Source organism: Zalophus californianus, chromosome 10 (assembly GCF_009762305.2).
Source record: "Zalophus californianus isolate mZalCal1 chromosome 10, mZalCal1.pri.v2, whole genome shotgun sequence".
NCBI lineage: Eukaryota > Metazoa > Chordata > Mammalia > Carnivora > Otariidae > Zalophus > Zalophus californianus.
Window position 1 is genome coordinate 108,688,176 of NC_045604.1, and position 23,834 is coordinate 108,712,009.

The 23,834-nt window shown below is 55.1% G+C and overlaps 1 protein-coding gene across 1 annotated transcript; it reads right to left on the reverse strand.

Annotated features, from left to right (window-relative positions):
• Window positions 1-95: 95 nt before the first annotated feature.
• Window positions 96-9,244, reverse strand: BRI3 (brain protein I3). The gene is made up of 3 exons (XM_035722267.1): window positions 8,964-9,244; window positions 8,289-8,391; window positions 96-512 (listed from the first exon to the last, which is right to left on the reverse strand). Exons 1-3 carry the CDS (start codon window positions 9,103-9,105, stop codon window positions 380-382), a joined length of 378 nt encoding a protein of 125 aa, XP_035578160.1. The 5' UTR covers window positions 9,106-9,244; the 3' UTR covers window positions 96-379.
• Between the last annotated feature and the right edge of the window lie 14,590 nt (window positions 9,245-23,834).

Genomic DNA, 23,834 nt, shown 5'->3' on the forward strand with positions numbered 1-23,834 from the left:
GTTCTAGTCTGGTTACAGAAAATTTCAACGTGTAACACGAGCTTGTCTATACAAGTAGCAGTGTGCACACGCTGAAGACACAGAACCAGGTAAACAATGGTATGAATCTCGTTTATTTAAAACAGTATTTCTCAGCTTTCTCAAATTGAAGACTGCAAAAAATAAAAGCAGTGCTTTACTGAGCTGTCATTCACCCTGGAGCAGTGCCGCTGTGTCCCCACGCTGTGACCCCTGCGCCCACGAAACTACAGCTCATGCCCTCTAGCCCACCTCGCTTTACAAAACAGTCCTGAAAGCTTAATCAAATAAAGCTACTGTACACAACATTTACATTAGAAAAAGACAGCTGGATGTAGGGAAGCCGGGTGTGGTGTTCCCGTTAAGTGAAGTTTGCTCCACAGTTGGGGCATCTTCGCTTCCTCAAGGCAAAACAGCAGATGAACCCAAATGGGAACAAGATGATGGCCAAGAAGATGCCCAGGAAGGTGAAGGAGTCCTCCAGAACCCCGACTCTGTGGAGAGAAGAGAGGGGCACTCGCGTTAGGGCCCCTGGCGCGTCAGTGACTGTGTCCCCAGAAGCCGTCTTTGCCCCTCCAGCAACGAGCTCGCCGGCCTGCTGCGCGTGCCACTTCGGGCCCGCTGCTGCTGCTGCTGCTGCTGCTCCAGAGCGGGGAGGGGAGGGCAGTCAGCAGAAGGAATCCTCGCTTGTAATGACAACGTTCCCTTGCCACGTTACCTACCATGTTTCCTCCTGCGCTACAAAAGGACAAATAAGAAACAAATGCTAGTTTCTATAAAAATTCTTGTCTCTCTGAAAACTAGACCAAGAAAACCGAATCATTTTAGGGTATTTTTTCCCCACTATTGAAAAGTTTTATTCTTCCATCCCCTAGACGGAAATTCCAAAAACTTCTTTGTTTCGGGAGAAGGTTAAAACAGATTTTACTGAAAGATTAAAATCAGCCAAATTCACGGTGTCTATAGGAAGACCGCTTATCTTGAGAAATTTAATGTTTCTTCTTCACAAAGTCAAGTTTACCTTCAACGTGCGTCACACACACGCCGAGGGCTATCACCCCAACCATGTGCGAGGAGTGTAGGTTCAGTGACCTGTCACCACTCACATTCCAGAGTCATTTTCAAAGGCAGGAAGCAGGAGCCTTGCGCTCAGCTCTGCCACTGCTTCTTAGGCTACTTCTGGAAAGCTCTGGACACAGAGCTGAAATGAAAGTGGTAACCGCAAGAGCCAGCTCAGCCCTAATGAGCAACGTTTCACATTCCGGAGAGCCAGGGAAAGTCGGTGGAAACAAGTTCCTCCCCAGGCGGCCAGGGACACCTTCAGCCTCGTCCACCACGCTGTGAGCCGAGGGCCTTTGTGAACAAGGCACTTCACCAGAATTCACCAGAACAAATATGCCAAAATCAGCCGGGCCGATGTACTGAGAAGGAAGGAGGGACTTCAGGGAGGGTGTCACTCCCTGCTGCACTCCCGGGGCCTGCCTGCCTTCATGGGGTGGACCCCACTCCCAGGCCACCCCCGCCTCCCCGCATTCACCCCAGCTGCCTCCGTGTCCCTGAAGCCACTTCCTCCTCTACCCACACCTCAGCTCCTTTGTCTTCCAACGCTGCTAAGGATCTCCTGTGCCCACAATGTTCTGGAGGCAGCTGCTTCTCGTTTTGCCACCGTGTGTGCAGAGGAGGAAGGTTCAGCTTAACAGAAGGTCACGTGTCAAGGTGAAGCACCCAACAGAAGACTTCCTCCACTTCAAATGCCGCACCTGCCACGGCCGCCCCTTCTGAGCTCCACTCCTGCCCACGCTGGGCCAGGGCTCCAGCCCGCACCCCCCAGCTGTGCAGAGAGCAGGCACAAGGCTGAGAATCGTGGTACTTGTAAACTAGACTCTTAGGAAGCCTGGCTTTCAACTGCTTAAAGAAAAAGTCACACTCGATGCCCGCTTCCCTTCCTACCCCCTCAGGAGGGAGTTGCCTAAAATGTCTACAAAGGACAGTGCCCTCTAGCGGCACTTCCCAAAGGGCTTGTCCTAAAACACCAGTTCCCCTGATAAGCTCTGCAGAAAAAAAAAGGACTTTTTTGATTAATTTGAGGAAACTCTTCCCCCTGCCCTGGAGTCACAGTGCACAGTTTAGGAAAGGCCCTGAGAAGTCCCGCAGTAAAGACCCCTGTTGAACTGTTTCAGCCGGCATTTCTCAGACTGACCTGTGTGCTGCCCAGTCAGCCTGCACCCAGGCAAGGCCGGATCTGAGGGCAAGCTGATCAACAGGCCTGAATTTACACCAGCAGAGTTACCTTTTCTTGTCTAGACTGCTATGAAAGTCTTGTATTAGGAGTCCCCTTTCTAAGGACTGCCAAGGTCGTCGGGCCCCCACATTGTTCCTTGGCCCTCCTGTGGCCGCCCCTGCCCGTGGGCGTCCAGACACAGCTGTGCAGAGCCCACCCGACACCCGCCCCCCCCGAGAAAGCATCAGAGGCCATGCTACCCAAATCAGGGGTGAGGCTTCAGGGAGACCCTGGGCCACACACGGGGACAGGAACGCACCTGCTCTGTCCACAGTCCTCGCCAACAGCTCCTGCAACTACGGCTGTGAATCAAGCCACTTTCAGACCAGCTAGAGGCAGCCAGGCGGCCCTGGACCACTCAAGAGCTTTGGTGCCACCCAGTCCCACCCACAGCTGAAATCCCAAGAATCACACCAGTTCACAGGGTCGGTTAGAATGCCCAAGGAAACAAGCGAGGACAGAAGTGAGCCAGGCCTCATAGATGGGTCACAAGCACCAGCTGAGAACCTTCCAGAGAAGCCTGCCCTCTGAAGGAGTTAGGAGGGTGCCTCGCCCAGCATCCCCCTCAGGGGCGAGTGGGGCCCAAGGACCATGACTACCTGGCTGAGCACCTCCCAGGCCGGACACTCCGTGTCATCCCACTTAAGGATCAAAGCCATTAAGCAGCACAACCGAGAACCCAGTGTGTCTGCTCAGAGGCTCCAGATGTCCAGGAGGAGGCTGGGGCCAAGGCATATCCTGCTGTCCTCAGTGCCTGGGGCAGCCCTCTGAGCCCAGCGCAGTGTCCCCACAGCGGGGGGGGGGGGGGGGGGGGGGGGGGGGGGCAGGAGCTACGGGTGCTGCCCAGCACACCTCCCTACACGAACCCCCCTGTCGGAGGACAGGCAGCTGTCGTGGGCAGCTTGCCCCAGCTGCCTTTTCCCGGGTGCTCCGCGGCCCTCAGCTGAAGGGAACTCGGGGTGCGCGGGGCGGGGGGGGAACACACACCCCCAGGTCCTCCGTGCCCGTGAGGCCGGGAACCAGCCCTGCCCAAGCACGAAGCTTCCCAGTGGCCCCCACACCGTCTGGGCCCAACACTCCCCTTGCTCTCGGCCCCTGGAGGTGCTCTGGGAACTTAAAAGACAGAGCAGTGGCCTCGCGGGCCGACTAGGTGCCCCCGCCCCCCCCGGGCTTCCCAGACACAAGAACACAGCCCTCGCTGCTCACACCTGCCGTGCTTTCCGTCCACAACTGTCCCGTACTCCGGCCGGGGCACAGCTAGCCACCTGGGCCGCCCGCCGCTCCATCCTCCGTGGGGAGCACCGTCATGCATTGGTGACCCTGCGCCTACCCCCCGAGGCCCTTGGAGCCAGGGCCCCAGCTCTCCCCGTCCGCCTTCACCCCACTCTAAAGATGGTCTGGCCACTGGTCTCGGAAGAGGAGGGGCCTTTCTCTTCAGGGACGAGGGACCGTCCCTGCCGGCAGGTCCATGAGCAAACCACCCGCCACGGGGCAACAACCCGAACCCAACACGCTTTCACGCATAAGGAACAAAGGGACAGCCAGGCCTGAGAGCCTCCAAGCACGGGGTCAGCCCCTGGGCACCACACCTGCCACCCCAGGAGTCCACATCCCCCTTCCAGACGGTAAAAGGCTCTGAAAGAACTTTTTCATAGGTTTGTAGCAAACTCTCCTGGCAGCCACCTGTGACCCGAACTAACTCGTGGCCACGTACGGTCATAATTCATCCACTGCACATGAATATTCACGTCCTGCTGCAAAAATATTAATGTTCTCACCATGGGTACTGCCCCAGACCCCAGAAACAATGCTGGCATAATTTACAGTTTCTAAAGATCCAGAATCTTCTGAATTGAGAAACACAATCTGATCTCTGGGCCACTTTTGATGGAGCAAGACTCCAGGCTGCAGAGCAAACCTGTCCCCAGCGCCTGTCCCCGTGAGGCACCACAGGAGGGAGGGGACGCCCCGGGACAACCCTGACGCAGGCTGCCTCCCGCCCGTCTCTCCCAAATGGCGTCACAGGCTATTTCTCTCCGCAACCTCCCCCCGCCCCGCCCCGAAAGGCCCCAGTCAGCTCAGAACGAGCTTCAACTCTCAACCGGCTCAGAATCCACACTGAGCGGGCAGCCCCCCAGAGCCTGGAAGCCGCGCCCCGTTCTTGAGCAATCCGCTGGGGGGGGGGGGGCGGGCAGGGAAGGATGTGGAAGCTGGAGAACCTGGGAACTGACAAATTCTGAACACGCTCATTTAACTCCTGGCTCTGACCCTAGGGAGAAAGTGGCCACTGGGCATCTGTGCAGAGCAGGCCTGGGCCAGGCTCTCGGGCAGCGAGGCAACAGACCGGCCACCGAGGCCCGAGGGGAGTGAGCGCTCGGCTGCCCCGGGGACCAGCCATCCGCGAACGGTGGCCCCCACACGTCCCTCCTGCACGTCCCGTAACTCCTCCCCCCACCCCGCCGGCCCTCAGGGCCACAAGCTCCAGCAGCCCTCGGTGCATCCCCAGTTACGCACTCAGGGCGGCATGCAGCCCGGGGGCAGCCCCCAGACCGGCCCTCACTGGAAGGCCGAGTCTCAGGGAAGAGGGAGCGGAGGACTTCCTCCAGGTGGCCTTCAGCGGGAGCCAAGGCTTGGGGACCAGATGCCCAAAGCACCCAGCCAACCGGCTCATACCGCACCCACTTGGGAGGCGCCTCTTATGGCCTTGTGCTTTCCCAGGGCCTCCACTACACATAGGCACAGAGGGTAGGTGCCCCAGGGACGGGGGGTGGGGAGCACTGGTTGCGGGAGGAGGTGCGGAGCACCCAGGCCTACCGGAGGAAGCCCCCGGCATTCCTTGAGTGCTCCCATGAGCTGCGCACCCTGCCCAGCACAGCCCAGGGCACGAGTCCCAGCTCATCCGGGTGCTGCCCCCTTCCCCCCCCCCCCCCCCCCGCCCCCCGTCAGGCTGGGCAGAACCCACAGGACCGCGGCCCTGGGCAGGGCCCATCCTGGCGGCCTGTTTTCCTGCCGGCCCAGGCCCGGGGGCTGCTTCAGGGCAAGGCCGGAGCGCTGGTTTTGTGGTCCTAGACGCCGGATGAGCTGGGGCCCCCCCGCCCCCTGCCCGCAACCCACTGACCAGACGCCCTCCTCTCAGGACCCCTCCACACACCGCACCCCGTCCCCCCATGCCCTGTGTCATACCCTCAGCCTGCCTGGAGCCTCTCTCTCGGCTGCCAAGGCCCCGCTCATTTCTGGATCGCCTTGTACCCCTCGGGTGACCCCCAAAACTAAGTACCAGTGACACCCAGCCAGTGTCAGTGGGGAGCCCCAGGCAGGCCAGGCTTTATGCACACTCTGGCCTTTGACCCCTTGCTGCACAGGGAACCTTTCCAACAGGCGGCCCCACGGCAGCCCGGGGTGAACCAAGCCGGGCCTGGGCTCCCAGACTCTGGGGGCTGCCACCTCCCCTCACCCTGCACTGAGGGACAGCCCAGCCCCCCCCCCCCCCCCCCCCCAGGGAAGGACCAGCTTCAGAGAGGCCAGGGCCTGGCCAGAGCCCTGCCCGGGCAAGATGGCGCCAAGTCCAGACAGACAGGGGTGAAATGAGCACGCTCCTCTGCTGGGCCCCCAAGGAAAGCTTTCTCATAGCCCACTGGAAAGGGAAGATGGGGTCAGGCTGCTTAAGATGAGGGCCAAGTGACAAGTGACACAGGCCTCTTACGCCAAGCCTCCCTCAGAAGGAATCGCAGACGTGTGACTTGGGCAAATCCCTGCCAAACTACCGGGAGGGAAGGGGACAGAGCCTGGCGGGCTGGACGGAAAGGGAGACAGTGTGGTCACATGACAAGTGGCCGTCTCCCAACTCCAGATGCCAGACACTGGCCTCGCTGGACTGTGCCCCAGGGGCACCTCTCCACTCTCCCCAGAGGGGAGCCGCCCCAGGGCCACGCACCCGCTCCCCGAACCACAGGAGAACCTCCGTGGGAAGCGCCCGGCCTCTCCCTCCTTCCCGCTGCCCACCTCCCAGGTCCCCACTCCCCCGCCCGCTGCCTAGGAAGCTGGCCTCCCGGGGCCAAGGGGCTGCCCACTGTCCAGCAGCAGAGGGCACCACGGGTGGAGGGTGGGGACGCTCACACACAAAGCACCCAGGTACTGGGGGGAGCCCTTCCTGCCAGCACCCATCTGCCTCAACGCGCAGGCCAAGAGCGATCACGGGGCCGGGCCAAGAGGGAGTCCGCGCGTTAGCTTCCAACTCAGTCCCCAAACTTGCTCTCAGAGCACCCCCTCCTCACTGCTACCACCCAGAGGCAGGGAGGATGGTGATCCCGACATGAAAAGCCTGTCCCCACTGCTGGCGCCCCACACCTCGGCCTTCGGGCAGCCGACCGCGATCCAGATTCTGCAGGAGCGGGGCCCTGGGACCCCGTCTGCAGAAGCCACAGGCCTCCGAAACGGCAGGGCTCCCGCCGGGGGGGGGGGGGGGGGGGCAGGAAAGTGCTCCCCACCCAGCAGCCACGGGGGCCTTGCCGCTAGTCTCTGAGCACAGGCGCTTGGTCCAGGAAGGGCTTCAAGGAGCACCCCAAAACACCCCCACTTCCCAGGTGGGAAAACATGGCCGGGATCTGAACGCAGCGCCTGCGGCAGGCTGCGAACCGGCTGCACACAACACTCAGCCGTGGCCCGGAGACGCTGAGATCCCCGCCGGACTGCCCCGCCCCAGACACCTTCCTCCGCTCGGGAGATCACGCAAAGATTTTCCCGCCCAAACACAGGCCCTTGGAATCCTCCAGCTGGCCCGGGTGGGGGCAGAAGGGCTGAGCACCCAGCGCCAGCCTCAGAGCCAAAGACAGCGGGGTTCCCATCACCCACCTCTGCACACAACCCCCCAAGACTCCCACTCGCTCTCTTCACAGGCGACCGAGCCCTGACCCCGCCAGCCAAGCAGCCTTCGGGGAGCCCCCAGGCCACGCCCCTTCTTCCCACCTTTGTGCCTTCAAACCCCAACAGCTGTGACGCCCCCAGATGCCCGTGGCGAGAATGGTGTCCAGGAGGGTGCAAGTCATCTTTCCCCCAACCCCTGTTACGTTTCCCCAAAGGCTGTATCAGAAGACACACCTGTCCTGAGCCAACAGACAAGGTCCCCGGCCGGCCCACAGCCCTCCCCCTACTAGGCTCTGGGAGTCCAGCGTCCTACCCCCCATCTCTGTGAGGCCCTCCCCCTCCCACACAGTTGACCCCTGTGACTCTGAAATCTTTAACTTCCCCTTGACTCTGCTCCCGACCTTCCAGATACACCTTGGACGTTAAGTCTCGGTGTAAGCCGGCGTTTCTCAATTCCATCTCAGACTTCAACTTCCTCCTCCCCGACAAGCTGAAGACCTGCACTCGTGCATCAAGCAGGCAAGGACCGAGTCTTATCTGAATGGGAACCCGCGTGACCCACGCAGAACAAGCTTGGAGCTAGCTGCAGCTGGGACCCTATAAAACCAGTTGCAAGACCCTGGAGGCTTTGGTTTGAGAATACGAAAAACAGCTCCTGCCCCACACAACGAACCACAGTGTTCCCATCCTCCTCCAGCCAATGGCCCCGCGCCGTGGATGTTGCTCCCCTGGCCCTCCTGGACCTCGGGATCCTTGGACACACCGGCCATCTGAGTCAGGGCTCTCCTGACAGGGCACTTCTCGCTGCCCTTCCCGGTAAAAGGCAACCTTCCCCCACCTTCAAGAACCAACTGCAGGTTCCAGAACCAGGGACACCAGGTGTTAACATTTCTGCATCCCACTCATCCAGGACTCAAGGGCCCCAAAACCACTCAACTCCGCAGGAAAGGGAACCCCTCCCCGATGACCCATGAAACAATGTGAGACCTAAGGACAAACGAACCCACTCTTGCCCACACCGCAGGTCAGCTGCTTGTCCCAAGACTGGCCCACCTCCCGGCGAGTCTGCCTTCCTGAGGCTCGCGCGGTGGGGGACCAGTGTTCCCCACCCCGGCCTGTGACATACCTGCAGACTGGGCAGCCTCCAACGACAACGATGGAATTGGCAGGGTACCTGGTGACATTTCGACTGTGGATGTTGTAGACCCTGGGATGGTGGGTGGGTATCCCTGTGGGCAGGAAGGCACATCAGAAAGGGGCCGGGAGGAAAACCGGGAAGTTTGAGGGCTACTTCTCCTGGCGGCCCCCCGTCCCGACACCCACCCCGCCCCCGCACCCGAACTTATCCTTTCCAAAATCCAGACAACGGCCCGCCTCCACTAAGTGCCCGTTATGGGCTTTACTGGGTGCTAGTTTGCAGAGAGCACCTGGCCAACGAAGTTAATGGGAAACCGGGCCGCGGCGCTTCCCGGGATGGGCGGGCCCAGGGCTCGCGACCCCCCAGGTCGGCGGAGGGCCCGACAGCGGGCTCCCGGTGCGGGAGACTCCCCAGCCACCCCCGTCCCCACGAGCTCGGCGTTCCCGGCCCCGGGGCAGCCCCTCGGCAGTGCCCGCGCGGGGGTTCCCCCCCCCCCCCCGCAGAGCACGGCCGGGCCGCGCCCCCCGCCACAGCGGTGTCCGGAGAAAAGTTGGTTTCGGGGTTAAAGGTCGCCAAAGGACCGGGCCCAAAGTTTGCTCCCGGGGCCGCGGGCCCGGCGCCCAGCCCCTGCCCCGGCCCGCAACCCCCGGCCGCCGGGCGCACCTGTGACGAGGTAGGGGTAGGGCGGCGGCGGGGGCGCGGCGGGGATGGCGCCGTAGCCGTGCGGGCCGCACGCGAAGTCGCCCTGGCCGGCCTCCAGGTTGTAGGCGGGCGGCCGCTCCTGCAGCAGGGGCTTGTGGTCCATGGCGGGCGGCGCCCACCGCGCCCGGCCCGGCTCCCGCCTGGACTCCCGCAAGGACTCCCGCTCCCGCGCCGGCTCGGACTCGCGCGGACGCCCGGACCCGGCGGCGGGACCCGCTCCTCGCGGGCGGCGGCGGCGGCGGCGGCGGCGGCGGCGGCTGCGGGGCTGGGCCCCTCTCCGAGGCGGGCGCCGCGGGCTTCCCCTCCGCGCCTCCCCCCGGCCAGTCACAAGACCCGGGTCACGTGGCGCGGCTCCCGGCGGGGGTGAGGCGCGGGGCGGGGCCGGCGCGGCGTCTTAAAGGGGCCGTGCCAGCCCCGGGCCGCCCGGTCGGCCACTTGTCGGCCTTGACCGCGCGCGCTTCCTCGCCCCGGTTCCACGGCCACGCAGACCGCCGCCACGAGGAGACTCCGCGCCACACACACGACTACAAGGAGATGCCGCACGGGGGTCTCGACCTTTATGGCCCGCGGACTCCGCCCCTTCCAGCGCCTGGGCCCGCCCCACCCATCTCCCAGCGGAGACCCCCTTGGCCCCGGGGGAGATCCGATCGCCCGAACCCACTCACCACGGGGAAGGGCAGGGGCCCGGGGCGGCCAGGAGGAGAGTCCAGGAGGGGCGAGTCCCCCGGCCGTCTCCTGGTTGTCACCGCCTCGGGGCAAAGGGGCCGGGGCCTCCGCGTTCCGAGGGACCCGGGATCCCAACCAGGGCGGCGGCCCGGGTCAGTGGAAGTGCAAACTCCTGCAGGAAAAAGCAGGGCGTGCTTCTCAGCCGTGCCTGCTCGCGCTCAGCTGATGTTCATTCCCTCGGTTTTCTTCTTGATGAATTAAATTAGGTAATTTCTAGGAGTTGTAGCCGCTGATTACAAATAATTCCCCGCTTGGGGACAAAACCCTAAAGATTAAGCACCTACCATGTGACAAGCACCGTCCCTCCCTCGTTCGTCGGTTTTGCTGATCGTCACAACCACCCGGGACGTACTTAAAAGTCCCAGTCCACAGCCCGGGGACCGAGGCTCAGGCAAGGGGAGTGGCCTAAACCTGACGCAAAGACCAACCACTAGGTCGGGTTCCCTCACTGAAGCGTTTTTACTGCTGCCCGCTAACGCTTAATGGGCTTGTAATAAAACTTGGAAAAGAAGGATCTGCAAGCTTACAGCCCCTGAAATTTGCAGCTCCTTTAGGCCTTTCCAGGGCCTTCTGTAGCATTTGGTGTCTCATGTGATCTGCAGATTGATCTAGCATGAGGACAAAGGACAGCTCAGACCCCACCTTATTTTTAACTTTTCCTCAGAGACCATCTTCTCCCTGGGCTACAAACTTAGCTCCTCAAAGCCCATCTCCTGTACTGGTCATCATCATCCCAGCGTCCTGTGGGGGAGAAGTGAGGGGCGGGCCTGGCCGGCATTAAGGGAGAGCCAGGTCAAGAATGGAGCCTGGACGAGAGTGACCAAGGACTCTGCAGCCAGCAGGGGTCCTGGCCTGAGAGAGAGAGATGGCCCCACAGTGAGAGCCCCTCCAAGGAAGAACAGGGGTGCATCCCCAACCTCACCAACCAGTGAAAAGTGGGCTTGGGTCAAGCCCGCTGACACCTGGACAGCTGTGGACACCCCGATGGGCCCCCATCCTTCCCCCACCTTGCAACTGCTCATGAGGTAGCTCAGTGAGGTCCTTACCTGTTGGACCAAAGGTAAAGTTGGCTGATGTCCCCTCAGTTTCCTGGTTAATTTTCCCTTCTTCATGTACCTTTGTTTACTAATTCAAACTCCACAAAACCCTTGGCCCCTGGCTCCCTTCTCCAGTAATTGGTTCCCCCCCACCCCCACCCCAGCAGTGTCCCCTAGCTTGGAAATCCATGTTCATGAATGAGAGGGCATGGCTTGGGATTTCCCAACATCACTTTGGTGGACATTGCTCACAGACACAAAATAGGTCCTGCCCCTTCATTCAGGATCACGCTGAATGTGACCTGTTATCCTGGGTTCTGCCTTGCAAGGCCTGGGGCGGGGCGGGGGGGGGGGGGGGGGGGGGGGGGGGGGTGGGGACAAAGATGACAGGCCGGGGACACACAAAAGCAGCAGTGTGGTAAGGAGTTAGACAGTAAACTCACAATGGCAGTGCAGTGAGGTATGTGCAGTGAGAGGGTTGGGAGTGCCCATGAACCCTGGGGGCCCTAAGAGGACCAGGGCAGAAGTCCCATCTAGAATGCCAGTGGTGACTCGGCCCGAGGGACCAGGGGACCAGCATTCCAGGCAGCATGAACTCCCAACCCAAAGAGCAGCCCACTGCCTGCCAAGGCCGAGTCACTTGGTGTGATCGGAAGCCCGAGAGGGTCTCCAGTAAGCAAGGGCGGGGCTGGCCAGAAGAGGTGGGGCCCAGATGCTGGAGGTGGGATAGCATCCCGTTAGAGCTTACGGCACAACTGCCAGAGTTTAAACAGGGGAGGAGCAGCCTCAGATTTGCACGTTAGAAAACAATGGCTCTGGCAGCAGTGTAGGGGGTAGTTCAGAGGCAGGGCATCAAGGAGGGAGGGACAGCTGTGGAGGTGGAGAGGAAAGCGGGAAGAGAGTTCAAGAACCCACGGGGACTTGGTCACCTCCTGGACGGATGTGGACTAGGCATGATGCTCAGGTTTCTGGCCCAGGTGACAGTGTTGCCAGAACATGGACATGAACCAAAAGAAGCTGTCTGGAGGGGACACGTGGGGAGGCCAGGCCCAGACAGGCTGACTCTGTGCATGCATATCCCGAAGAAACACCTAACCAGAGGAAGGCTGCGCAGGAAGAAAACTACGAAGCATTAGCCTTATGATAAAGATCTGAGACAGTCTGAGTGGCTGACAGCCGATCACCCACTCAACAAGTATTTATGGAGCACATACTCTGCCCAGGATGCAACAAAACTGGCAACATCCCGCCTCGTGGAGCTACACTCCAAGGGGGGTGGAGGCAGTCATAGAAAGTGGTGAGTGCTAGAGGGGAGAAATGAGCAGGGTCAAGGGCATGGGGGCGAGGTGGCCAAGGCGGTGCAGTGGTGTGTGATCTTGCATCGGTGTTTGGAGTGGGCGCATCAAGGTGAGCAGAGCCTGGAGGGAGGTCAGAGTTAGCCGTGAGACCAAGAAGGACCAGCTTCTGTTTGTTGACCTGGGTTCTGAGGGGAAGGAAGGGAACAGCATGTGTATGTCCTGGTGGGAACAATCCTCATGGGAAGAGGATATGGGAGAAAGAGGGGAGAAGGGGCCCCGTGCTGGGATCCCAGGGTCACCCCCAGAAATGGGAGAAGGTGGCGCATGTGGGAGCACTCTCCTGCATGCTTCTGTTTTCTGTATGACACAGGAAGCAAGGTCAGCAGTGAGACCAAGGCTAAGGGAGGGGCGCTGGGGTTCCAGGAAAGAAGAGGAAGTAGGGAAGTTACCGAGGACAATGGGCCCTTGGCGAGGCTAGAGAGTCGGGACTTGACCACACGGCAGTGTAAGGGCTGACCGAGACCAGTGATGCTACTTCAGAGCGGGACCAGGAATACTCTCGCCTATGTTACAAGAACGAGATGAGCCCCGAATGGAGTCACTTGTGCTCAGCCCCACGTCAGCAAACCAAGACTTAACACCCAGCCAAACTGCAGTTCAACCCTTCGCAGGAGCGCGGTTTTAAACCAGTCAATCTGGAATTTCCTGGCCAGCAGCAGTGAGGTGATCCACCTGACAGAACCCTTCTAACCCCTTAATCTGCTCTCTCCTCGCCCTGCCCCCCTCGGCCTACAAGTCTCCCGTTTTGTGTAGCTCTCTGGAGCTCCTATCTGCAGGATGGGACGCTGCCCCCTTCACAAGTCACTGAGTAAAGTCAATTTGATCTTTAAATTTACTCAGTCGAGGTTATAAACACCTCAGTTCTTCCTCGGGGCCAACCCATGAAGTAGACTTGGACGGCCCCCAACTGCTTGACTCAGGTCCTGTAACTTTTCCAAGGCCTCCCGGCCAGGAAAGCTGGATCTTCAGATCCCACATTGGCATTCCCGCCACCAGTGATCCCGGTACCCTGCCTCCACGCAAAGGGCACAGGAAAAGCCAGCCACTGCCGATTTTAACAGAAATACACTCCGACTGAAGAGTTGGAACATATCTTCCTCTGTGCACATTTTTCAGATAGCTGAAATTCTGCATGTTCATATCACGCATACATTGATTTTTTTTTTTTTTTAGTATTGCCACGTCCATAAAAGTGAGGAAATATGATTTTAATTGCTATGTGTACAGGTCTTCGCTGGGAGCACTCTGCAGGGGACCTGGTCAGGCAGTGCACGTGCTGGCCCCTGCCTGGGAGGTGCCACTGTCCTCCAGACCTTGACAGTCACCAAGGACTCTCCTCAGATGTAGCCAGAGGAAACTAAAACAAGGATCCATGTCCCTTTTTGCAGAGTGCTAATTACCCATCACGTGAGTGTCTTGCACATTCAGGAATCTAGCATCTCACGTGGTTAGGATTGTGGCAAAAAAAAAAGGAAGAAGAAGAAAGAAGAAAGAAGAAAGAAGAAGAAGAAGAAGAAGAAGAAGAAGAAGAAGAAGAAGAAGAAGAAGAAGAAGAAGAAGAAGAGAAGAAGAAAAGAAGAAGAAAAGAAGAAGAAGAAAAGAAGAAAAGAAGAAGAAAAGAAGAAAAGAAGAAGAAGGAGAAGAGAAGGAGAAGGGGAAGGGGAAGGGGAAGGGGAAGGGGAAGGGGAAGGGGAAGGGGAAGGGGAAGGGGAAGGAGAAGGAGAAGGAGAAGAAGAAGAAAAGAAAGCAGCAGTAAATATTTCAAAATCCAAGGCTGTAACCAATTACAAGCGCCTGGCTCAGAGAAGGTGCTCACCAAATATTTGCTAAATGTTTATCTTAGATAAACACTAAGTTTTAAGTTTTATGGTAAGCTGGTGGTAAACCTTATAATTCTACTAGGCAAATATTTCTACATATTTTATAAATTAAGTACATACGTTTCTATGCAACACAGGTGACAATTTCACGCTGGGTCACAGGGTAATTCTTATCAAAATATAAATATATATTACTATATTTAATTCCATACTACACCCTTCATTCTCTAAGAGGTGGTCCCCGCTCCATAGGTCTACCCGGTAGAACACACTCATGCAATGACATATAAAAAATGTCTAAGTCAACATTATCCAGCAATTCTCACAAGAACAAAGAGCAAATTCTGGATAGCAAGTTTCTAGCTAAATAAGTTTCCAAGTAGCTGTACCCAAGACCCCTGAAAAGCCGCTCTGTATTAATGGATGTAACCAATGTATCTGGACTAATAATAGGCAAAAACATGGCAGTCAAACACGTTTGTGGCAACCACATGCAAAATTAACTTAACACCTTTTATCTCTGCCATATGCAGAGTAACGGAACAGGGTGCTTTTCCAAGACTTCTTGATTGGGGGCACGGGGGCGTCCAAAAAAACTGTAGCCAAATGTGGATGTTGAAGGCAGCACTCAGAGGAAGTGGGCTGAGGTTGGAACAACAGCTGGTTGCTGTCCAGGTTTCTACAAACTGAGAACAGCTCTTGTCTGAGCTCGTCACTTAACCTTTGTAAGCCAGGCTCTCTCATACTAAGACTTCAAGCATCCTCTCGACACTCTAACAATGTCTCCTCTGTGGGGGCATGTCTACCTTCTCATCTGCCACAATGACGGTATAACCATTTCTGAACGGAACTTACAGGGAGAAACCCAACCTTTGTCACGCCGTTGTGTGGTGGGTACTGTGTGGGGAAGCAGATCAGGGCCAGGATATGCAGATTTTTATTTCCCCCAGTTGACATATAAGGAAAGCACCTCTCTCTCCACTAAGTGAGGCCCATTGTGGGCCAGGATAGTGCCCTCTCCCCGTTTCCCCAGTGCCTGGGATGGTAGGTGCTCAAAACCGCTGACCTTGCCCAAGTCATGTAGCTGGTAAGGATTCAAACTTAGATCCTCCGGCCTCCGGAATTGAGCTCTGGCCCATAGACCATGAAGTGCATCCCCCTTCAGGCTAGAAGTAGGTCTGGATCATTCCAGAAAGCCATTCCTGGTTTTAAAAAAGCCACAAGTGCCCAGAGTATAGGGAAGATGCCCTTTGGGATCTCAGTGGTTTTCAAGATTATAGAGTATCATTCGGGGGGGGGGGGGGGGAAATGTACCTCCAAAACTTTTCTACCCTCTCCCAGAGGTCAATGACAGTTACTCAGATTTGCAAAAGGTATTTCCCTTTGAAATCTGTCACCATTGTTTAATTCATGACAGTAAAGGGAAACCAAGGTGAGCTTGTTACCATTTACCAGAGCACTGAATTCGGCGGCAACAGGGACTCTTCTTTGGTTGGGGGAAAGCAAATGACCACTCCCAAGCTGAGACGAGAGGTCACCTCCTTGGGGCCACGAGGGACCTCTGTGAGCTGCCCCAGATGATTTTTACAGCCCCTTGCAGGGCCTCCAAGGGTTTTGGCCTTCCTTCTCTCAGCCTTTATTCTGTTTGGCAAGTGACACCCAGAACTTGGTTCTTCTGCAAGCTGCAGAGTGAAGCAGGAGAGGCTGAGGCTTTGACGTGGTTTCGTGAAGGAGCTTTGTGAAGCCAGCCAGCTTGGAGGGCTGAGCGGGCTGAGGTCCCCAGGAAGAGAGGCCACCTCCGCTGAAGGCCCCTCCCCACCCTCGGCCCGTCTCCTTCTGGCCGCCCGCTCCGCCCTGGCCCGCGGCCCCTACCTGCCGCTTGCACCGTTGTCATGGCTAGCTTCAAGGGGCTGCTCCTGGGCGCGGGGAAGGAGCCTGAGGATGGGGCTGGCGACAGCCCCTTTATGCTCCAGCAGAAGACAGGCAGTGGCTGACATGAAGGAGTGATGGAGGAGAAGGTCCCCGGGGAGGAGCCATCGTGGGGCTGGAGGGCCCAGGAGGAACCAGGCAGGGGACAGAATGCAGCCTCACAATCCTTCCCTGTTCCGAGATCCTCAGGTTCCAAGCATGGAGTCCCACCACTAGGAAGAGGCTGGAGGTACCACCCATGGGATTTTGCCTCTGGCAGCTAAGGCGAAGCCCATTTAAGACCACTGCCAAGGGCATCCTGGATCAAATCCATGACTTAGGAGAGACAGGAACTGTAGGGCTAGCCAGGTAAGGACAAAATGTGACCGGCACCAAAGACAAAGGCCAGTGCTGGGTTTTGTCCTGTGTCCCTGGAAACTGTCAGTAGGACAGGTGCAACAGGGATGGTAGCCTGAGCCATGAGGCAAGAACAGCCCCCTGAATTCCAGGAACCAAGCACCCTTCAAAACCATCATTCATTCATTTCTGTGGGTTGTTTCCCTGACTTTCCTCAGCTGAGTTCCTTCTGGGGTTCCAATGTAGACCTAAGAGAAAGGGAAACGTACTCTGTACCTTGGCCAGGAGAGAGGGGCTACCCAGGAGCTGTGCGTAAGGCTGGTGTCAGGATCCCGAAAAGCAAGGCCTGCTGGGAGAAGCCCCGCAGGGCCCACTCTGTCCGCGGTGGGTCCTGTGTTCACTGGTCACCAGCACTTCAGCCTGCTGCAGGCCAAAGGCTGGAACGGGTGTGAAATGTGCTCATTGCACACCACACACCACACTGCCTGAGGAATCCGTTTTCAAACCTGAGCTCTTATCTGAAGTTCACATCATTACAGTGAGCAAAACCGGGTAGTGGAGAATAATTTGTGGTTGGTGGTGCTAGCCATAATGCAACCCTTAGTCCTCTTTAGTTTCAGAGAAGCCTCCCCCCCCCCCGCTCCGCAGTGAAAACACATCCCCCTCCGATATGCCTACACATTGGAACCTAGGCCTATATAGTCTGTCCTTTTTAAGAAACCCCAAAAACAGCATTACTGAGCTGTAATTGTGAGGTCTTTTAGAGGTGACACAACCTTCTTGTCCATCTCGTGGCTACTGGTCCCGGCCTCTGTCACCTCCAGGCCCCCCGAGGGTGTCCCAGCCTCTAGTCCTTCGGGCCACCCCTCCCACCAAGCATGGGAAGAATCACCCTTCAGAGCCAGCGTGCTCAGCGTCACCAGACACTCGCTTACACCTGGCGATGGTACCCCAGTGCCTGCAACACAAACTCCCAGGTCTTCGGGGCATCAGCCAAGAGCTATGGCACCGTGAGAGCATGCTCTACACAGCTGAGTCCTTCCTTCCTCCTTGGGACTCCCACATCACTCACTTGGCACGTTCTCCTGGGAACCTGAGCTGATTGGTCTTGTTACTGTTTCCGAGAGTCAGCGAGGTAGAGCGGGCTGCCCTGCGGTTTTCTGATTAAGCACACAGGCTCTAGGAGGGCAAGCGGTCCAGATTCCAGGCCTCCGTTTCCTTGACCTACTAACTTGGATGCCGTCTAGGGCTGTTTCCTCACCTGTCGAATGGGGTAAGAACTGTAGCAACCTCACTGGATTTTTGTGAGAGGTGAGCGTGTGTGTGCGTGTGTGCGTGTGACACTGAGTGAGCGTCGGCCATGGTGCGTGATCTCTATCTCCGAGCACCGGGTGCTGCCCGGAACCTTGTACAGGAATTTGCACATGAAACATTGACATCAGGTTAAAAAAAAAAAACAAAAAAAAAAACAGTCGCTCAACCCCCACACGTATCACAGTAAAGGGTTTGGAGTGGATCTCGTTACCCTTTCCCAGGAGTTCTATGCATATGTGATTTACTAGGGTTGACTTTTCCCCCTTGTGGACACTCTGTGTTTTGTTGTGCAAGTTTTTTTTTTCCTCACTTGGAGATCTTGGCACCTCCATAGAGATGCCCAGGGCCACTGTCCTCTTACTACAATAGAAGAGATATCCTTGTTTGTTGGAAGGCCGGGCCCCACACTCAGATTCCGGAACCCAGATCTCTTCCGAGTTGACTAGGTTCCTAACTGTCCCGGAGCATCAGGCATGAAGAGGACACCCACACTCCCTGTACTTTTTTAATGTTCAGTGTAAGCATTTATGAACCAAATTTTACAATCTTTCTTTTCACATCTAAAACACAACTACAAATAAAGTAATCCTCTTCAACAGCTTAACCTGTAGTTATAAATGTGGCATGGTTAATTATTACCAACCCCTCAGACAGCACAGAAGGCATGGACTAATTTCTCAGGCTAAATATCAACATCATCTTCGTGATTTCCTTTACTTTTTAAAAAAACTATCATTCTAGGAGCGCCTGGGTGGCTCAGTTGTTAAGCGTCTGCCTTCCGCTCAGGTCATGACCCCAGGGTCCTGGGATCGAGCCCCGCATCGGGCTCCCTGCTCCGCGGGAAGCCTGCTTCTCCCTCTCCCTCTCCCCCTGCTTGTGTTCCCTCTCTGTCAAATAAATAAAATCTTTAAAAATAAAATAAAATAAAATAAAAAAATAAAAAAGCTATCATTCTAGGATTATAGCTATGTTTGATATTTTTCCAGGGTTAAAGGCCCCAAACAAAAAGAATACCATCTCTAACCAGCTGAGTTAAGGCATTTGGGTTACAGTTGGATTCTTGGAGAGGGCTGGATCTAGGCTAAAGTTGCTTCTTAGAAATGTCATTTCCTGCATCGGTCAGATTTGGAAAACCCAAACCCTTCACACAGGTTATAGTTCTTTGCAACCTTATGTCTCCCCTAAAATGATGCATTTTTTTCTTGAAGATTTTAAGTAATCTCTACACCCAGTGTGGGGCTCAAACTTATAACCCTGAGATCTAGAGTCACATGCTCGGGGTGCCTGGGTGGCACAGTTGGTTAAGCATCTGACTCTTGGTTTCAGCTCAGGTCACGATCTCAGGGTTGTGGGATCAAGCCCCGCATCGGGCTCTGTGCTCAGTGGAGAGTCTGCTTGGGATTCTCTCCCTCTCCCTCTGCCACTTCCCACGCACGACGTCCCTACCCTCCTACTTGTCTCCCACCCTGCACACACACGCACTTTCTCTCTAAAAGAGTTGAATGCTCTACCGATTAAGCCAGCCACGCACCCCTAAAATGATGCATTTGTTAAAGTCTTGCTGGGTGGTATTCTAGTCCTGTCATTACAAAACAGTGACTTCATCTGTTAGCATTATTAAAAACTTATGTTTGGGGGCACCTGGGTGGCTCAGTCGTTAAACGTCTGCCTTCGGCTCAGGTCATGATCCAGGGTCCTGGGATTGGGCCCGGCATTGGGCTCCCTGCTCCGCGGGAAGCCTGCTTCTCCCTCTCCCACGCCCCCTGCTGGTGTTCCCTCTCTCGCTGTGTCTGTCAAATAAATAAAATCTTTAAAAAAAAAATTATGTTTGCCTTATTAGCAGTGGTTTTGTTCAAGTTCTTTTTTAAGATTTTATTTATTTGAGAGAGTGAGCGAGAGCGAGAGAGCACAAGCAGGGGGAGGGGCAGCAGGGAGCCCGCTGCAGGGCTTGATCCCAGCACCCTGGGATCATGACCTGAGCTGAAGGCAGACGCTTAACTGACTGAGCCACTCAGGTGCCCTGCCTTGTTAGCACTGTATTAAAATTAGCAAGGCCTCTAAAAATTTTATCACCCAGAAATGAAGGATTGAATCTTCATGGTGATGTCTTCTCTTGACACTTGGGTGATGTACTGCCTACCTGGGAACATGCTGTGAAGCCTGCTCATTACCTGGCTTCTGTGTGTGAGCACTGGGGCAGGCACTTGCCTGTTCTCATGAATAATCACCAGCACTGACTGTTCCTGCTTCTTCTGGGGCCACTGGCTTTGCTCCTTGGTCCCACGCATTTAGTTGTTTCTACTTACACTGACAGAAACGAGTACAAAGCATTGCTTTATCATCAGGGGGAAATCAACACACACACACACATATACACACATACACACAAATCTGTATGTGTATATTTGTATGTTAGAAATCTACTGTATTCATTTTCTACACTACACATATTTAGCAGCTTTAAACAATGCACATTTTTAAAAAAATTTTTTTAAAGATTTTATTTATTTATTAGAGAGAGAGAATGAGAGATAGAGAGCACAAGAGGGAAGAGGGTCAGAGGGAGAAGCAGACTCCCCGCCGAGCAGGGAGCCCAATGTGGGACTCGATCCCGGGACTCCAGGATCATGACCTGAGCCGAAGGCAGTCACTCAACCAACTGAGCCACCCAGGCGCCCAAAACAATGCACATTTCTTATCTCACAGTGTCTGTTGGTCAGGAGTCTGGGCACGGCCTCGCTGGGTCTTCTGCTCAGGGTCTTACAAGCCTGCAACCAACGTGTCGCCAGGCTGTGTCCCCACCTGAAGTGTGAGTGGGGAAGAATTCATTGCTGGGCTCATTTGACTGTTGGCTGGAAACATTTCCTTGCAGCTGACGACAGAGGGCTCCAGCTTCTGACTGGCTGTTGGCCGCCCTCAGATCCTAAAGGCTGCCTGAGGTCCCCTGCCATGTGGCCCTCCCCAGAGGCCGTTCACAACATGGCTGTTCACTTCTGCAAGGCCAGCAGGAGCGAGTGTCTAGCCTCAGAAAAGCCCAAGTCCCTCTTAAAAGGGCTCTTATCTAATTAAGCTGAGCTCACCCAGGATCATCTCCCTTCTAATTAACTCAAAATCTACTGATTTGGGACCTTAATTACATCTGCCAAATCCCTGCATCTCTGCAGTATTCTACTAGCTAGAGGAAAGTCACAGGGCAGCCCACATCAAAGGAGGGGACGACAGAGGGGGCAGAGATCATGGGGCCACTCTGGGGTCTGTGTCCATACCTACTTAATGAAAGCAGTGGACATTAAACAATCTCTTACCTTTTGCACTTACGACTGCGCTTGGGCACACTTAGTAACGCATCCCTTGGGCTTCATTATGAATGCATGGCTCTGCCCTAACCCCATCGGCCCTCTCCCTCCAGGCTCTCTGAGCTCACTGTTACTCTGCCTCATGTCTCCCGGACTCCAGCCACCCTGCCTCCCTGCCGGTCCTGGGCTGTTGCACTTGACATTCCCGCTGTGCGCGCCACTCACGTCCTCACTCCTTTATTCAGGCCCCTGGTCATGGTAAACCATTACCTATAAACTGTTTCTCAATTTCATTACCTTTGGAGCAGGAGGCATATTGGCCGCCTATAGAGGCCTCTCCATATCTAAATCAAATACATTCTCTCGGGCGCCTGGGTGGCTCAGTTGGTTAAGCGACTGCCTTCGGCTCAGGTCATGATCCTGGAGTCCCGGGATCGAGTCCCGCATCGGGCTCCCTGCTCGGCAGGGAGTCTGCTTCTCCCTCTGACCCTCTTCCCTCTCGTGCTCTCTATCTCTCATTCTCTCTCTCAAATAAATAAATAAAATCTTTAAAAAAAAAAAAAACCAAATACATTCTCTCTCCCATTTCTCCAAATCACTTCTACTACCTGCCCCCACCTCCAACCCCTCTCCAGCATTTCCTGAGTACTTACAATGCCTAAAGAACTCTACCCAGCAGGGTAGTAGCTTGTCAAACAACCCCGAAGGTGACGTTCCTAAAGCTTCCTTTAATTGATGATCTTCACCATTTAGGGATAAAGAGTGATAATAACTGCACAATATAAATTGGGAAAAGATCATAGAGCACTTCACCCTTAAAACATATACTTGGAACTACAAAGGGAGACTAGAAAGAGGAATTCAGGAATTCTATAAGAAGACCTTACGTTAAAGGCAGCATAACATACAGCTGATTTTTTTTACATTAATTAATTAATTGATTTTAGAGACAGCACGAGCAGGGGGAGAAGCAGAGGGAGAGGTCCAAGCAGACTCTGTGCTGAGTGCAGAGCCCGATGTGGGGCTCGATCCCACGTTCCCAAGATCATGATGCGAGTGGAAACCAAGAGCCAGACGCTCAAACAGCTGAACCACAAAGGTGCCCCCAGCTGAGGTTTTAAGAGATTAGACTACAAGCTCTCTAGAGCAGGAGCCTGGAGTATTTCTCTTTGTACCTGCACCCACTCCTTGGCCTGCTGTTGACTGGCTTAAAAATAACTCAAAGAGCTGCTGTTGGGACTGATTCTTGTGTGGGTGACCTCAGCAGGTTCCCATCTGCAGCCCCCCATTGGGATCTGACCCCACTGACTACTCGAGGGGGTGAGGATACCAACATTGGTGACTGGGGTTTGCCACCCATCTCACCCCCAGGTCCAAAGAAACACAGAAGGGACAGTGGAAATGCGTGTTGTCCTGGGCACCGGTCCCGGCCCTGTCACCACCTGCCTCTAAAGGGAAAATGAAAATGGCCATTTCTGACCATTCACTGCGTGAACTACCTTCTGTTGCCCAGAAGATCTGGGAAATCTTGGTAGGGACCCTAAAAGGTGAGATCCTTGCTCTCCCTCAAACCCCAAGTCCCTAAGACATAGGCAGAAGAGTTGATGTTGGCCAAATGGACACTTGAGCCTGGGACTTTGGGTCCGCAGTGAGTGACAGGGAGAATGGACAGATTGGAATGTGTGCCACCTGTGGCGGGTCCAGAACGGAGTGGAGGCCGTGGCACTGGGGCAACACCCAACAGCATCAATGCCCGCACCCTGGTCAGGCTGTTGCTGTGGCAGGAAAGGCACGGTGATGGTGGCTCTCGGGGGCCCTCGTTGCTGTTTGTTTGCTGAACCTGGTTTTCCGGGCTGCCGTCGATGCTGTCAGTTACACATTTCCCATTGCCATGGATTCCCTTCCACCTTTCGGTCTGCAACCCAAGAAATTTGAAAATCAGCTGTGTGAACATCAGCAAATGACTTTTGCTTTGTGCTCTGTCAGATGGGGCTGGTACCAGCTACTGGGACTGTCCCAACGCAGACTGCGCTCTTCTTTCCCCTGGGAAGCTCCCAGAAAAGATGTGGCTGACTTGGGCTCAACTTTTTGAGAATAAAAATGAAATGGATGTCAATTTGTACTATTTACTAACTTGGTTTTATGTACACATTTCAAATCAGACATACACGTATGAATATTCTGAAAATGTTCTTCACTCTTACTTTTCTGGAAATGCCTCAAACGTCTTTTCATGTCACTATCACCATGGTGTCACCATCATGCCAGCGTGCTCTCCGTGCCCTCAAACAGATTTCTAGGGCACGTCATCTTGTCTTTTTTTCTGGATTATTTGAGCTACAACATTTTTAAAAATCCTGTGTGACGCCGTCACTGCTAAGTTATCTCATTCAGGTAAAACTAGGACCGTTGCTTTAACCTTATGTCCTTTGGGGGGAAAAAACATTTTATTTTATTTTATTTTATTTATTTTAAATGCTCAGGGTTTTCTGGATTGTTTTTAGGTTTTTTTAATTTACTTGAGAGAGAGAGAGAGAGAGAGAGAGAGAACACGAGTAGGGGAGAGGGGTACAGGGAGAGGGAGAAGCAGATGCCCTGCTGAGCAGGGAGCCTGACACAGGGCTCCATCCCAGGATCCCGGGACCACAACCCAAGCTGAAGGCAGATGCTTAACCGAATGAGCCATGTAGGCACCCCCCAAATAAACCTTTTTAAATTATAAAATATAATAGAGAAGACTGTCTGAGACAAAAATGTTGTGAATTATCATAAAGCAAAACTTATGTAACCACTGCCCAGGTGAAGAACTAAAACACTGGCAACAATCCCAAAGCCTCAGTATGTCCCTTTAGTGCTCCGAAGGCATCCACATCCTGGTTTTTATGGTAATGTTACGGTAACCGTTTACTTATTTTTATATTTTTACTGTAAACATACATCCTCAAATAGTATAATTAAATTCTTGCCTATTTTTGAACTTTACATACAAAAGGGATCATAGGTACTCCTTTAGGCT